Source organism: Giraffa tippelskirchi, chromosome 13 (assembly GCF_054371585.1).
Source record: "Giraffa tippelskirchi isolate mGirTip1 chromosome 13, T2T-mGirTip1v1.2.pri, whole genome shotgun sequence".
Taxonomy (NCBI): Eukaryota; Metazoa; Chordata; class Mammalia; order Artiodactyla; family Giraffidae; genus Giraffa; species Giraffa tippelskirchi.
The window spans coordinates 76,066,737-76,082,299 of NC_137287.1; the positions used below are offsets into that span (position 1 = coordinate 76,066,737).

Consider the following 15,563-nt stretch of genomic DNA (forward strand, 5'->3'; position numbering starts at 1 on the left):
ATGCTCATGTGATGGCAATTTATTCTTTGTCTTGATCTAGAACATTTTCTGGAACTAGATCTAGGTTCCTGTGTGAGGGTCTAATAATAATCTCATTTGTCTTTTTGTTTTCTTTTTTGTAGTCATATGGAAAAGGAGCCAGAAGGAAAAACAGATTTAAAGGATCTGATGGGAGCACTTCTTCTGACACTACCTCAAATAGCTTCGTTCGTCAGGTAAAGGAGCTTTTTAATTCACAGTTTGAAGAAATCTATGAAAATGAATTCAGTTATGGTTTTTTAAGAGGTGATTTTAAAAGCGTCATCCCTAGATTTATATAGTCTTATTGTACTTACTTTTAATTGAAGTGAAAATTGTTCCACTGAATGTCACAATCGTTCGTTATTCAGTCACTAAGTCATGTCTGATTTTTTGTGACCCCATGAACTGCACCGCACCAGACTTCCCTGTCCTTCATTATCTCTCAGAGTTGGCTCAAACTCATGTCCATTGAATCTGTGATGCTATCTAACCATCTCATCCTCTGTCGCCCCCTTCTCCTCTTGCCTTCAAGTCTTTCCAGCATCAGGGTCTTTTCCAATGAGTTAGTGCTTCACATCAGGTGGCCAAAGTATTGGAGCTTCTTAATTAATACATTTAAATTTTAAGTGAGACTGTGTGTCATAATTACATTCTTTCCCAGCACATTGGGGAAAGAGAAATTCAAACTTCATTACAAAGGATTTCTTCATAACAGTGAACTCCTATAGAAATGATTCCAAGTTTGGAGGGTTCACTGGGGAAGTGAAAGTGGTGGGGGGTGGGTGTGGTAAGCATCCATACTGCCTGCTATGAGTTAAGATATTGGTGTTCCTCCAGCTGGAGTTTTCTTCTTTCCACCTGGGGCTTGGCTTGGAAAAGAGATTACCCCTGCTCTTGAAAAGGCCGAGGGTACTGAGGTCAAATAGAGCACAGGGTATCTGGGAGACATAATTGAAACTGCCTTTGGAGACAAAGCCTTCGTCTCAGTTCATGTGGATTCTTGCTCAGGAGTTTGGGACTGCCTCCTAAGCAGTGTCAGGATCCCTAACATCGAAACACTCTTGTCCTTGGTTATAGAAAGAACTTTTATTCCCAAAGAGCAGAGGCAACCAGATCTCTGGGACAATAGGTTACAGGTGAGGCTAAAGTCTCATCAGGTATAGGTACACGAGCATCTTAAGCTGATGCTTGTCAGCGGCAGGGGAAATGTGGGAGGAGCTTGCTAGGGTGACTCTGTTTTCCTGGCTCAAGGACCACCTTTCTAATTAGCAGGCTCATAAATCATCTCTTGTCTGTGAGATCTCACTCCTGGAGATTGGCTGCCATGAGAGCTGCTCCGTTTCTGTTGGAAAGGAAACCATTTCCTCGCTACTTTTGGGGTCCTTTCCCCTAAGTTAGTTAGCAGCTGTTCAGCCCAAACGTGTTGACCTGTTACATTCATGGGGACTTTGTTTTTGGCTGGTGGCTGCCTCCTTCCACTTTTCTGACACAGACAAAGGATGACCCGAGTTCAGCCATCCGCTCCCTGAATCAAGGGCACCAATGGTAAGTCTGAGTAACCTCAGTAACTTTCCAGGCAACTGGAAAAACTTTGGTTCTGGTCTGTGCAACTTGGGATATGTTTCGGTTGCAGGAAGTTAGAAAAAGCGAGCTGGTTAAGAAGGAGCGGAACTTTTGTGGCTCAGAGACATTTAGAAAGAGAAAGGAAGATGAAGCCACATGAGGGCCCACATTGTGGTGGTGGCAGAGTTGCTAGGCAGGCTGTGATGGGCACTAAGGTTGGCCTGATGTTGTCATGGGCAGAATTCAGGTGTCCTGGGTCTGAGTAGAGAGCCTCAAACTTGGCTTAGGTGAGCCCCTTAAAGGAAAATCACCCAAGGCCTTTCCCATTTCAAGCCTCCATATTTATTCTGCCTTTGGGACTGGGAGATTGACCCTGGAGGGCTAGAATCCACACTCTGAGTAATCATCTCAGGGCTGAAGGCTGAAGGATCTTAAGCAGAAGGAAATAAGCTTCTTAGGAAATATAGAGGCTACAGCAAAGCCCTGCAGAGTGACAGGTAGCTGGTCAAAATTGCATGGAAAGAAAAACTGCGGTGTTTCTAGTGAGCAAAGATATTGTGATAGAAATAAATTGGGACTCATTGAACTCTAAAAATATCTTTTAGTTGTTGGGCACCATTTTCCATTTGTCCCTTTGACTCTGAATTCTCCTTTCATGAAGTTTTGGTAACTTAATCCATAGGGATCGCTACACTGCATATAGTAACTGGACTTTGTTTTTCCTTCTGATAACTTCCTTTTGACGTTGTGTTCTTGGTGATATATGAGATTATATGTGTGCATGAAACAGTTATAAATGATAAAGAGAGCTACCAAGTGACTTAGTATTAATTTAAATATATATTGCCAAAACATATGTGAGCATGTAAGAAGATTGGAAAAAAGACTATCCTGTCTCCTTGAAATAAAGGTTTAGCTCTTTGAATCTCAGTGTAATGAGGTACCTGTTGTGACCTAGATTTGGGGTATGATTATATAGGCATCATGAACCCCAAGGTGCCCCGTTGATCCTGTCACAGAAGGATAACCAGGATCTTTGGCAAGAATGCTGAGTCAGACACTATATTTTTCCTTGGATAATTTATACTCTATTCCATTAGAACCACATTCATATTTTGCGACCATTTGAAAATAAGCATAAGCCACCCTGGCATAACTAAATATTTAATAGATTAAGGTTTCACTGGAGGATTTGCAGAAATGCAGGGTAGGTGGTAATGGTAACAATAAGTATGTGTTACATTAAATCATTTGAAAGTACTCCTTTTCAATGTTTCCTTCTTATCATGTGTAGTTGTTTTGCTAAACAGGTGACCCGCATCTGTATTCACTACTTGTCTGTGGCAAGAGTTCATGTATAATCGGTATCGGAATGGTGTTTTGTCAATAAAACGGGGTTCTATTTAAAAATATAATTAGGTTTTTTCCCTATCCTTGAATTAAAAATAATTTCCATGTAATTTTGAGAACCTTAGATTTAAACATTTTCACAAACTGTATATGATGAAAACTTAAAAGTACTTGGAAAACACCTGGTACTTTGAAGTGGTCTTAAAGATAATGAGATTTAAATATTTTAGAGGCTGAATGTGAACATTTTACATAGAGAAGGACTTTTTTTTTAAATTAAGAGAGTGTCAGAGAGTTTATTATAGATTGAATTGGGAATCCTCCCAGAGTGCATAGGTTGAAGCCCTAATTGCCAATGTGACTGTACTTGGCAGTTAAGGTAGTAAAGAGGTAATTAAGGTTAAATGAGGTCATAAGAGTGGGGGCCTAATCTGATGCCCCTATAAAGAAGACGCCCCAAGAATGTGCATGCACAAGAAATAGGCCATTGAGAGGACAGTGGGGAGAGAAGGTAGATGTCCCTGAGCAAAGGAGAGGGAGCTCAGCAGGAAACAACCCAGCATCATGGCCTTGAACTTCCAGCCTCCAGACCATGAGAAAATACATTTCTGTTGTTCTGTTATGGCAGCCCTAGTAAACTAACACAGATATACACATATGGAGACAATTGGGCTTGAAAGTAGATCTAATTTTTCTCTAAAAAAATATTATTTTAAATTTTAATATAATTTTAAAAGGTTTCTAAAAATAACTGTAAAAGGCCTATTTTTAACTTTTGTTTTTGTTTTTGTTTTTGTTTTTTTATTTTTAACTTTTAACTTCTTAAATTTTAATGTTTAAACATTCTTGGGAATTCCCTGGCAGTCCATGGTTAGGACTCAGCATTTTCATTGCTGAGGAACCAGGTTCAATCCCTGGTTCGAGAACAAAGATCCCACAAGCTGCATGGTTCAGCCCAAACAAAAATTTTAATTAAAAGGATAATAAGCATTCTTATTGATATGTAACATATATACTGAAAAATAGACAAATTCTAAGCGTTCAGTCTGAGATCTCACAAAGTGAACATACCTAGGTAACCAACTGCCAGGTCAAGAAGTAGGTATCAATATTACTAGCACCCAAGATGGCCCCTTTGACCTCTATCAGTAATTCTTCCTTCATGCTAAAGGTAATCAAACACTGTCCCTCCTTCTGAGACCATAATTCACTTGGCCTCTTTTGTGGATTTTGTATAAATGAAGTTATTTTCTGAATTCTTTCATTAGACCTTACCATTGTTCTATTCATCTATGTTGTATGTTTCAATAACTGGCTCATTTTCCTTGCTGGACAGTATTTCACTGGGTGAACATACCACAGTTGGTTTATCTCTCTACTGTTGCTGCACTTTGAGTCATCTCCAGTTGGGGTTATTGAGAGCCATGCTGTGACATGCATTCCTGTATCTACCTGTCATCTTACATGTGAATATATCGTTATTCGTTGAATAGAGTAGACTGCTGGGTTATATGTGCAACTCAAGTAAATACTGCAGAACATTTATCCAAAGGAATGAACCAATTTGCACTCCCTCAACCAGCGAACAGTATTCGTTGTTTCATAGTTTTACCCACTCTTGGTATTGTCAATGATTTTTCATTTTAGTCATTCTTATGACAGCAGAGTAGTCATAGCTCATTGTGGTATTAATAGCCATGTCCTTCATAACAAAGCCATAGTTTACCTGTGGCTGGATCTAGGGTGCATTGTGTGATATAAATATATGTCATTGTGTGACATATATTTATAAATGTATATGTAATATGTATTATAAAATATATAAATATGTTTATATAAATTTAGAATCTGAACAATCATAGGACATGAGAGTATTTTGTTACTCTCTATGGTAAATAGCCCATTAGTCATTGTAATCAGGCCTATGGCTATTTGTTGAAAAATTAGAACTATTGGTTGGAATATGTTGGAACATTCTGGAATATGTTAGAACATGAGAAGGAAAGAAGGCTACAAGTAGAAAGGTTAAAGCATGGTTTCTTTTTCCCAAACTTCAGTTGTATATTTCTGACCATCATGTGTTTGTGTTGCTCTAAGTAATTCTTTCGGCTTCACTCATAACTCAGTTGGTAAAGAATCTGCCTGCAATGCAGAAGGCCTGGGTTCAATTCCTGGGTCAGAAAGATCCCCTGGAGAAGGAACTGGCAACCCACTCCAGTATTCTTGCCTAGAGAATCCCCATGGACAGAGGAGGCTGGCAGGCTACAGTCCATGGGGTTGCAAGAGTCGGACACGGCTTAGTGACTAAACCACCACCAAATAATTCTTTCAGAAGATTCATTAGTGTTAAGGAGCAATTGCTTATAGCTATGTTTCTGCTTTAGGTCCACAAACAGGATAACAGCTGCCGTAAAAGAACTTTTCTTTTCTAGATCAGAGCTCCATTGTGTTGGTTGACCAGTTCACCCTAAGCTAACCAAATAATGCAGCTTCTGGTTCTTCACATCATCAACCTATTTAAAGTCCATGATATTCCAAAGATGGGGATGAGAGGCTCTTTCCCTCATGAGCTTAGTTCATTTCTCCCAGGACGTGGTTTCCATGCTGAAGCTCAGGGAAGGGTCTGAGTTCTGATCAGTGAGTATCACTGTTCACTGAGGTTCACATCACGGTCGTGATCCACACAGGTTGTTGGCTGTGTGTGACTGATATCATTGGGGCTTCCCATGGGCTGTGTAAGGTTCTACTCTGTGTAAGGTTGTTGCGAAGTAGCAGCCTAGATGACCTTGGATATCAAATATTTCAAAGATTGAACTCCTTTTCGTAAACTGCAAGGAGGAACATCAATTAGAAGGAAAGTTAACTGTAGTTGATCCGTTTGCTTTTTAAGTCTCATTCCTTTGTGTTGTGCTTAAAATGTTACCGAGATGCAAGATAGTTTCACTATGTACTGAACTTAGAAAATTCATAGTTATATGTTATATAAATTATGATGTTAGCAAATTTATATCGAAGGTTTTTCTTCAAGAAGCAGGTTCATTTTTACTGTCCGTTTGACTTTCTTTGTAAATAGGTATGGGCGTGGGAGACAGGCTAAACATTTATAGAAAATGCCAGTGAAGGTATTTTTGACTAGTTGGAATTCACCCCTAGATATGATTAGCTTACTTTCTTGGAACTTTAACATGTGTAAAAAAGTATGATGGTAACTAGGTGAAATGATGCAGGAAGAGAATTTTTTTAAAATGGAGGAGCTTAGATGCTCAGATGTGGGTCTGCCATTTCAGAGGTCATTTGTGTTAGTATGTGGTGCATAATTAATGTGTTAAAGTATCTGCTGTTTACAGCATGCGTTTGGAAAAGGTACTTTCTATAATTTACAGGGAAGGTATTTTGTATCTTCCTTCTACAATGGATGGCGCATCTGCAGTCTAGTCTCATCTTCCCACCGACTGGAACCATGTTTGGGTGGCAGATTTTCCAAATTTGGATGGAAAGATGTTCCGTGTTGCAGGATACAGATGTTCTTGCTTCACAAGCACCATGCTGCTGCTGCCGCTAAGTCGCTTCAGTCGTGTCCAACTCTGTGCGATCCCATGGACGGCAGCTCACCAGGCTCCACCGTCCCTAGGATTCTCCAGGCAAGAATACTGGAGTGGGTTGCCATTTCCTTCTCCAGTGCATGAAAGGGAAAAGTGAAAGTGAAGTCGCTCAGTCGTGTCCGACTCGTAGCGACCCCATGGACTGCAGCCCACCAGGCTCCTCCATCCATGGGATTTTCTAGGCAAGAGTACTGGAGTGGGGTGCCATTGCCTTCTCCGTCACCATACCAGCCTTTTAAAAAGTGAATTTATACCAACCTGGACACTTGTTTCAATAAATTTTTGATATTCATTAAAAAAAAGAGAGAAGCAGGATAGTGGTAAGAGCCTGGGCTCTGAAGCCAATCTGAGTCTGGATTCTGCCTCTGTTATTTACTAGCTGGCCCTTGGACGAGTGGCTTCATCTCTGTGTACTCAGCATCCTCATCTGGGAAATAGTGGCCACCTCAAAAGCTGGTTGTAAGGATCACATGAGTAAAAACTGGTAAATTGCTTAGAATGGTACCTGCTATCTAGTTAATACTGTTTTGTTGTTGTTGTTCAGTCACTAAGTCATGACTCTTTGTGACTCCGTAGACTGCAGCACGCCAGGCTCCTCTGTCCTCCACTGTTGCCCAGGGTTTGTTCAAATTCACGTCCTTAGAGTCAGTGATGCTATCTAACCATTTTTTCCTCTGCCACCCCTTTCTCCTCCTGCCCTCAATCTTTCCCAGCATCAGGGTCTTTTCCAGTGAGTTGGCTCTTTCCATCAGGTGGCCAAAGTATTGGAGTTTCAGCTTCAGCATCAGTCCTTCCAATGAATGTTCAGGGTTGATTTCCATTAGGATTGACTGGTTTGATCTCCATACTGTCCAAGGGACTCTCAAGAGTCTTCTCCAACACCACACTTCAAAAGCATCAATTCTTTGGTGCTCGGCCTTCTTTATGAAATACTATTTAAGAGTTTATTATTCTTACTTATAAACATTATTCCATATTTAGAACTTTAGTTAAAACCTGAATAAGAAATAGACCGTGGCAGAGGAAATTATGATGGCTGTTGACTGTTACGGTTATTTACTGGATATTCTATCTATAGCTCCATTTTACAAATGAGACAAATAAGACCCAGAGAGGTAACTCATCCACAGTCACATGACAAGTAAAGTTGGAATCCAGGGGGGTGATTCTGAATCTGTGCTGTCATTGATGATGCTACACTCCTTTGTAACAAAGGTCAAAATGAAAATCAATTGCAAGTGCTTCCTTCTTTCAGCCAAGGAAGACACGGAGAAAGATTCCTACCAGTGTTTTTAGGATGAATCCAAAGGTATTCTTTTAACCTCCTTCCTTAAAGGAAGGTGAGGATGTAACTGCTAAGTCGCTTCAGTCGTGTCCGACCCTGTGCGACCCCATAGATGGCAGCCCACCAGGCTCCCCCATCCCTGGGATTCTCCAGGCAAGAACACTGGAGTGGGTTGCCATTTCCTTCTCCAATGCATGAAAGGGAAAAGTGAAAGTGAAGTCGCTCAGTCGTGTCCGACTCTTAGCGACCCGACGGACTGTAGCCTACCAGGCTCCTCCGTCCATGGGATTTTCCAGGCAAGAGTACTGGAGTGGGGTGCCACTGCCTTCTCCAGAGGATGTCACCAGCATTGTCAGTTTCCCAGCATCATGATTTTATAAAGAACACAGTGTCATTTCCCTCTTTCCTCAAAAGTTGCTCAGATTCCCGGTTGGTGTCACCATTTTTGCAAACTCTGTCACTCTTACTGGTCCCTGAGAAGTATGATTGGAAGAATGTCTATTTTTTCCTTCCTACTGCAAAAGTCACAGAAACTTTTTGGAACTGTGAAAGTCTGTTTTTTTCCTTCAGTTTTTGAAAAAATAAATTTAAAAATGAACTCAAACTCTGAATCACCTGCAGTATCATGCCAGTTGGTTTTGAGGTTTAACTAAGGCTGATGTTGGCCCATAAATCGTTCTTACTGTGAATCTGGGTAAAGTTAGACACATATACAGCACCTGGGTTTAACATCAGACTCTTTAAGAAATGTTTTTTTTTGGTTCATTAGGGCCTGTGCTTTGTAAATAGGCACTTTAATTTTAATTTACTAAGGGGTGAAAAGTGGTAAACATGACTTATAGGCACCGTAATTAGAATTAATGAAAATTCTTGCTCAGAGTGTTCATGTCCTAAAAGTTATTTAATATATCAAGCTGTGGTTATCTTGGATTTATTATTAAGATAATTAAGATATCCAGGCTGTCTTTGATTATAGTATAAAGTCTTTGTACTCTTTGGCTTTGTGCTGTGAACAGATCCATCAATAAGAGAACTTCATTTCTCATAATAATAAACCTGGAAAAGCTACAGTTGTTAAAATCCTATGCATTTCGTGCCAAGCATAAATTTCTAGTTGATGAAGATAATTAAGTTTTCATAGGAATTAGCTGTTTCCTCCCAACTTCATCTAAAGAAAGGAAAAAAAAAAATCTGAGTTCTGTTGTCAGAGATGGAGAGGGAGAGAGAAAAGGAGAGCTGGTCATTTATTTTTGCACCAGTACCTAAGCAAGTAAATTAATTTACTGGAAGAAAAATAGGAAGGTAGAAGCAGCAAGGCCTGCTGGCATTGAAGGATAGAACATGTGTGCTGTTTTTTTTAGGAGATTGTGCAAGAATGGCTAACTGTATAAATTCTTGGATTCTGCCAAGGTCAGGAGGAACTATGTACATCTGCAAAGAAGTGCTAGTCATCAAAGTGAAAAGCAGCTTGTGGGGGGTGGCAATGTTAGTAACTGCTTCTTCAGCCCCATTACTTCTCTCTTCTACCCTCTTCTCCTCTTCTTCCTCTCTTTATAATTCTTCATTTTCTTAAAAACGTGTTCTCCCTGGCTATGTTTATGTACCTGGCAGTATTCCTAGGATGAACACCAAATGCTAAGGGGATAACTGCCAGCTAGCTTTATTTTAATGATCCCACAGCCTGGCAACTTTCATTCAGGGTTCAGGGTACCCCATCCTCTGAACTCTCGGCTATACTCTGCCAACTGTATCCAGGACTCACCAGCTCTTCCCACTGATAATTTTGATAGGTCACCCTAGAGTACCAACTGGGCTTCCCTGGTGGCTCAGATGGTAAAGAATCAGCCTTTGACGCAGGAGACTTGGGTTCAATCCCTGGGTTGGGAAGATCCCCTGAAGAAGGGAATGGCTACCCACTCCAGTATTCTTGCCTGGAGAATTCCATGGACAGAGGAACCTGGCGGGCTATAGTCTGAAGGGTCACAAAGAGTTGGACACAACTGAGTGACTAATACACACAAGAGTACCAACTGGAGTCCTTTGTGCAGAAAGTTGAACCTTAGAAATCAACAAGCCTTCTTGGACTTTGCAAGAAGCATCATTATTTGGAGGGAGTGGGTGGGAGGAGGTTCAAGAGATTTGCAACTAATCTCGGATTTTGCTCATCAACCTATGTATGCTGCTATTGTCAGGAAGTAATCCTGTCACGTATAAGGGCTTCCAGGATACAAATCAGGATGACAGAATGGAATGAACCACACATTTAACAGAAGGTTGCATGACGCTTTTCGGAACACGGTATTCTAAACACATTCCATTGCTTTCCAGTACCATGTTCTTGGAGCTGCTATTTTAGACCTTTTCTTCGTTCCGATTGGCTTTAAATATGAATGATTAATCACAGAGACACACAGTCTATTTTTTAGTTTTGTTTTGCAGAAGACAGATTAAACTGTGATAATGATTACAGACTCCAGGCCTGAGTGGACTGATATATTTAAGGTTGGGTAAATCTCTCAGCCCTGAAATACTGGCTTGTTGCCTTGTTAGGCTGTATTCATCACAAACACAACTATAAATAATAATGCAGTAGATTTATTGCCACTGTGATTTCCTGTAAATGTCTTTATATCTTATTAAGCATTCATTTAGATTTTGTGAATGGCAGAATTGGTTCTGAGTTCTCTTAAGAACTCTTCTTAAATATGTCAGTATAAAAATACTGAGCCTTAAAAAAAGTTCACTGTCCTTTCCATGGCATATGCCTTTATGTTACTGAGAATGTTGTACATTTTTCTTTGAGTTGACATAAGTAATTTAGAAAGTATTTTTTAAAAGTTCAATTTTGTACTTCAACAAGTCACTAGCCTTAACACGTCTTTTTAAAAAATTATTTTGTATTAGAGGATGATTGATTTACAATATGGTGTTGGTTTCTGCCATACATCAGCATGAATCAGTCACAGGTATACATATGTTCCCTCCCTCTTGAACCTCCCTCCCGTCTCCCACCCCATTCCACCCCTCTAGGTAGTCACAGAGCACCAGATTGAGCTCCCTGCGTCATACAGCAAATTCCCACTGGCTATTTTACTATGGTAATGTATATGTTTCCATGCTACTCTCTCAATTCATCCCACCATCTCCTTCCCCCACTATGTCCACAATTCTGTTCTCTGTCTGCATCTCCATTGCTTCCTTACAGATTGGTTCATCAATCTTTTTGAAGATAATTTTTGTACGGGAATGAGGGCATGGTTCTATACCAGTCTTCCTCATTTTCAGTTTGTGTTCATGTATTTGGAACACTTACCCTGTAAACTAGGGATGATTAAGGTTCCTCATTATTAAAATAATTTTGTGGATTGACACGGTTTTTTATTTTTGCCTATCTTTTCCCCACAGAGTTAAAAATATCAGTTTACAACCTAGAATCATTTCTGCAGGTGTTCTGAGATTTTAGACTCTGAGATACGTTTCAAATTATAATATACTTTCCTTTTATGCCCCATTTTCTTCCATTATTATTCGTCTTCTGCTTGACCAGTCCATGCAAAGTCCTAGCTAAACTAGCCCCCTAAATTAATTGAGAACGTACAAGTGATCTTCGCTTCAGTCGTGTCCGACTCTGTGCGACCCCATAGACGGCAGCCCACCAGGCTCCGCCGTCCCTGGGATTCTCCAGGCAAGAATACTGGAGTGGGTTGCCATTTCCTTCTCCAGTGCATGAAAGGGAAAAGTTAAAGTGAAGTTGCTCAGTCGTGTCTGACTCTTAATGACCCCATGGACTGTAGCCTACCAGGCTCCTCCATCCATGGGATTTTCCAGGCAAGAGTACTGGAGTAGGGTGCCATTGCCTTCTCCGACAAGTGATCTAATATGGAGTAATTAGAAAGACTAAGAAAATAGGTTTTCATTAAACAGTGAATTTCCAAGAAGTGTATGTTTCAGCTGAACCCTGAACTTAACAAGTCATGCTGAAATGGTTAGTTACTTCCCTCCAGGTTAATGATTCACATGTCTCAGGTCTTCACAGGCATCATACCCAAGTCTGGTCCAACCAAGAAATAGTTCTCTTTTCCCTGTTCTGTCTTTCATAGATGTAAATATCATCAGCATCTTTGTTCTCTATTGACATGTTTTGAAATCTTCATACCTGATGATTATCAGATGCTAAGGAAATCCTCTTTGAGAGTTTGACTGATGTCTTGAAAATATTTGCAATAGTTTAACAATTATGTATTCCCGTCTTGTCATTTTTCCACATTCGTGACCAAGTGTGTATCTTTATTGCAAAGACCCAAGATGGAGAAAAGGAACTGATTGCCCCAGCCCTGCCCCTGAGCTTATCACAATGCTTCCTTTCACTCTCTGCTTATTTTAGAGTTTGAGGATAAAGGAGGGGGAAAAAAACAGGAAAATGATTCACTGGGGGAGGGGAGAACTTTTATAGAGTCTTCTATTGACTAGTAATTGGGAGAAAATAGAAAGTTCTTCAGGACCTCCTGCTACCATTTCATCATCTGTGTCATCCCTGTAAGCTAGTCCTGAATTTTAGAGGCTTATTTTGGCTTAGGGCTTTACATCTCCCTTCATATTTCCTTATGTCTTTGATACACATAAAAAAGTACCAACTTCCATTCCTTCTTATACTTGACATCTGGTGATAAGCCCCAGGAGACAGCTTAACTCTTTGGACTTCTGACAAGGACAGTTGAGCTAGACAGTTTTTCCTCTCCACCCTGAGTGTCTGGGCATTGTGACCTCACCAGTTCCTCTTTCCTGGAAAGTGCTACTTCCTCTGACTCAGGGGTCTTTTTCATGTAGATGTAACCTTGAGGTTTACTCCCACGGGAAGATTTGTTGATTTCTTTGGTCCAGGTGTTGTATCTGAAAATTGAAAAATGGCTAACCACTTTTTGTTTTAAGCAACCCTCCCCACCCAAAACAAGCAAGCAAACTTTTCATTTTAAAGAAAAATGAAGTGGATAATGTATTCCTTTGCTAGAGCTCTCGGAACAAAGTATCGCACACTGGGTGGCTTAAATAACAGAAATTTATTGTCTCACAGTTCTGGAGGCTAAGAATCTGAGATCAAGGTGTTGGCAAAGAAGGAAGAAGTTTTGTTCCAGGCCTCTTTCCTTGGCTTGTAGGTGGCTGTCTCCATGTTCACATGGTGTTCTCTCTGTTGTGTGTCTGTCTACAATTCCTGCTTTTATAAGGACATCAGTCATACTGGATTAGGGCCCATCCTAATGACCTCATTTTAATTTAATTACCTCTCTAAAGACCCTGTCTCTGAATAAAGTCATATTCTGAGGTGCTGGAGCACAGGACTTCAACATATGAATTTGGTAGGGACATAATCCAACCTGTAACAGATAGAAATGCTTATATAATTAGCTTCATATATAATTTGTTTCCTTATAGCTTGAGTTTTTCACATGATAATAGACTTACACTAAAAAGCACTGACCCCAAAACTGACAGAAAAACATTTTTTTGCTAGAATATTAATGGAATAAAGAGATGCATTTCCCTCTTTATGTCAATGATTGATGTAGACATGAAACAACCATGTAGTTTTGCTATCAACCTAATAAACTAACATCTTAATTATGAACCCACTTGAATTTTCTGTATTATTTCATGAACTTTTATTTAGATGATTCAGTTTCTTCAGAGTATAAGATCTCTTCCTAAGGCTTTGATCACTTATAGCCAAGGACATGGCCAATATCTGTAAAATGTTTAAAAGGCTTGAGGCTTTTAAAGATTCAACTTCTCAGTATAACCCAGAATCCAGTTCTCACTTTAGCATATGGGTAAAATGTGTACACACTGTTGCACATCCACAGTAGATGTTTTCTTTGCACTTAGCTTCATGACAGCCACGAGTACACACACATAGACATTTATAGATATATGTGTGAGTGTGTATTCTGTGACTTAAGTTTTCCTTTTACCCTTTCCCTCTCATATTTAAAAGCAGCTATATTTTAAAATATAATCTTACACCTAAATCATACGTGTCAAGATTGGAGCTACTATTTTAAAATAATTTCTGTACTTGCATTTCTCACAGTGAATTATTGTTCATTGCATTCTTGCAGTTATGACTTCAAACTTATAGATGTTTAATACCAAGAAAAATGAGGAATTAATGTCCTCATTTAATCTTTCTCTCTGACAATTACGGGGAGAGCTGCAGCAAGGAGAAAAACCACATGGTGGGGCAGAGTGCCCTGTTATGTGTTAGTTACTCATGGGGGAAAAAAAATCAAAGCTCATAGGTCTCCTCTTGCTGATTTATTTGAGGATGCTTACCGGCTTGCCAAGGTGAGGCTTATACAGAAGAACATTATTTACTCTCTTCTAAGTCTGATTTCAAGTGGTGTTCCTTTACTAAGCAGGATGTGTTTAAGGAGTCCAGACGAAATCTCTACAAAAGATTTCACAGTCAAGCGTGTTGTTAGGATTGAAGCTGGACATGTGCATTTTTATTTTTATTGTTAAATTTATTTGTCTGTGTCGGGTCTTAGTTGTGGCACTCGAGAGCTTGTTGCATCATGTGGGATCTGTTGTCATGGTGCACAGACTCTCTAGTATGGCACATGGGCTCCAGAGTGAATGATCTCAGTAGTTGGGGCACTCAGGCTTAACATGTTCGGTTCCCTAGCCAGGGATTGAACGCACGTTCCCTGAATTGCAAGGTGAATTTTTAAGCACTGGACTACCAGGGAAGTCCTAGGACATGTGCATTTTCGAAATAGTTCACAAGGGGTGCTGATGTTCTCTCATGATCAAGTACTATTACCTGAAAGGAATCAAGGGGTCAGAATGGATCATGAAGGAAAAAATTAGATTGACAGTGACTACTAGGAAAGTGGTAAATCAAGGCATGACTTAACTGACATAGAAATGACCATTCCTGAACTTGCGGTATGTACCACAGTAGAAGAACAGAAGAAAATCCTGTGTGAGCCCTGAGGAAGTGATCTTTTATTCTGAATAGTAAGGAGAGAGAGCATCTGAGCATGTATCACTCAAATAGTTTTCAATTTAAAATTTCAATTTAAATTTAACAACTTAATTTCAAATTGAAATTTTAAAATAATAATTTGAAATTTCAAAGGTAAGTGTGCAGTGTGTTTCTGAGATGGTAGTTACTTTATGTGTGTGGAACCTGGGTGTATAGAGAGATGGATGAGAGGTGAAGTTGGAAGTGAAGGAGTGATCTTGGGGGATCATGGGGTGCAATGGCTTGAAGCAGGTCCTTGTCTTCTTTGAAGAAAGAATTCAGCAAAGAGACAGAGATTGTGAAGCAGGTAGAGCATTTATTAGAACCAAAGTATGCGTGGAAGAACACCCAGGTAGACTCAGAGTGAGTTACACACTATAGGAGTGGCTTAAATCACTTATATGGCAGCAGTTTTCTGGGTTCCTTCTGGCCAATTAACTTGCTCCTGCCCATGTTTGATCCGAATCAGGGCTCTCTCCCGTGTCCACGCGCATCTTTCAGCCAAGATGAATTCCAGTGCAAGGGTTTCTGGAAGTTTGGCAGGACACATTATGGGCTGTCACCCCCTTCTCTTCTCTGACCTGTGAGGATCTGTTCTGCGGGCTGTGTGGTCTGGGCAGTCTCCTTGACCACAAGAGTGAGAAAAATGTGGTTGCCTTATCTTTTTACTCAAGCAGGGCTCTGCTCCTGTTGTATGTTTATCAAGAAGTGTCAACCAACA

At 40.1% G+C, this 15,563-nt stretch overlaps 1 protein-coding gene across 6 annotated transcripts in view; it reads left to right on the forward strand.

The window, feature by feature from the left end:
* The window catches only part of CACNB2 (calcium voltage-gated channel auxiliary subunit beta 2), a 418,069-nt gene that overhangs the window by 13,777 nt on the left and 388,729 nt on the right, over positions 1-15,563 (forward strand). For all 6 annotated transcript variants that reach the window (XM_081553763.1, XM_081553769.1, XM_081553765.1 and 3 more), the window contains exon 2: positions 123-215. In XM_081553763.1, the coding sequence (XP_081409889.1) occupies positions 123-215 (93 nt within the window). The remainder of the gene's footprint in view (positions 1-122; positions 216-15,563) is intronic.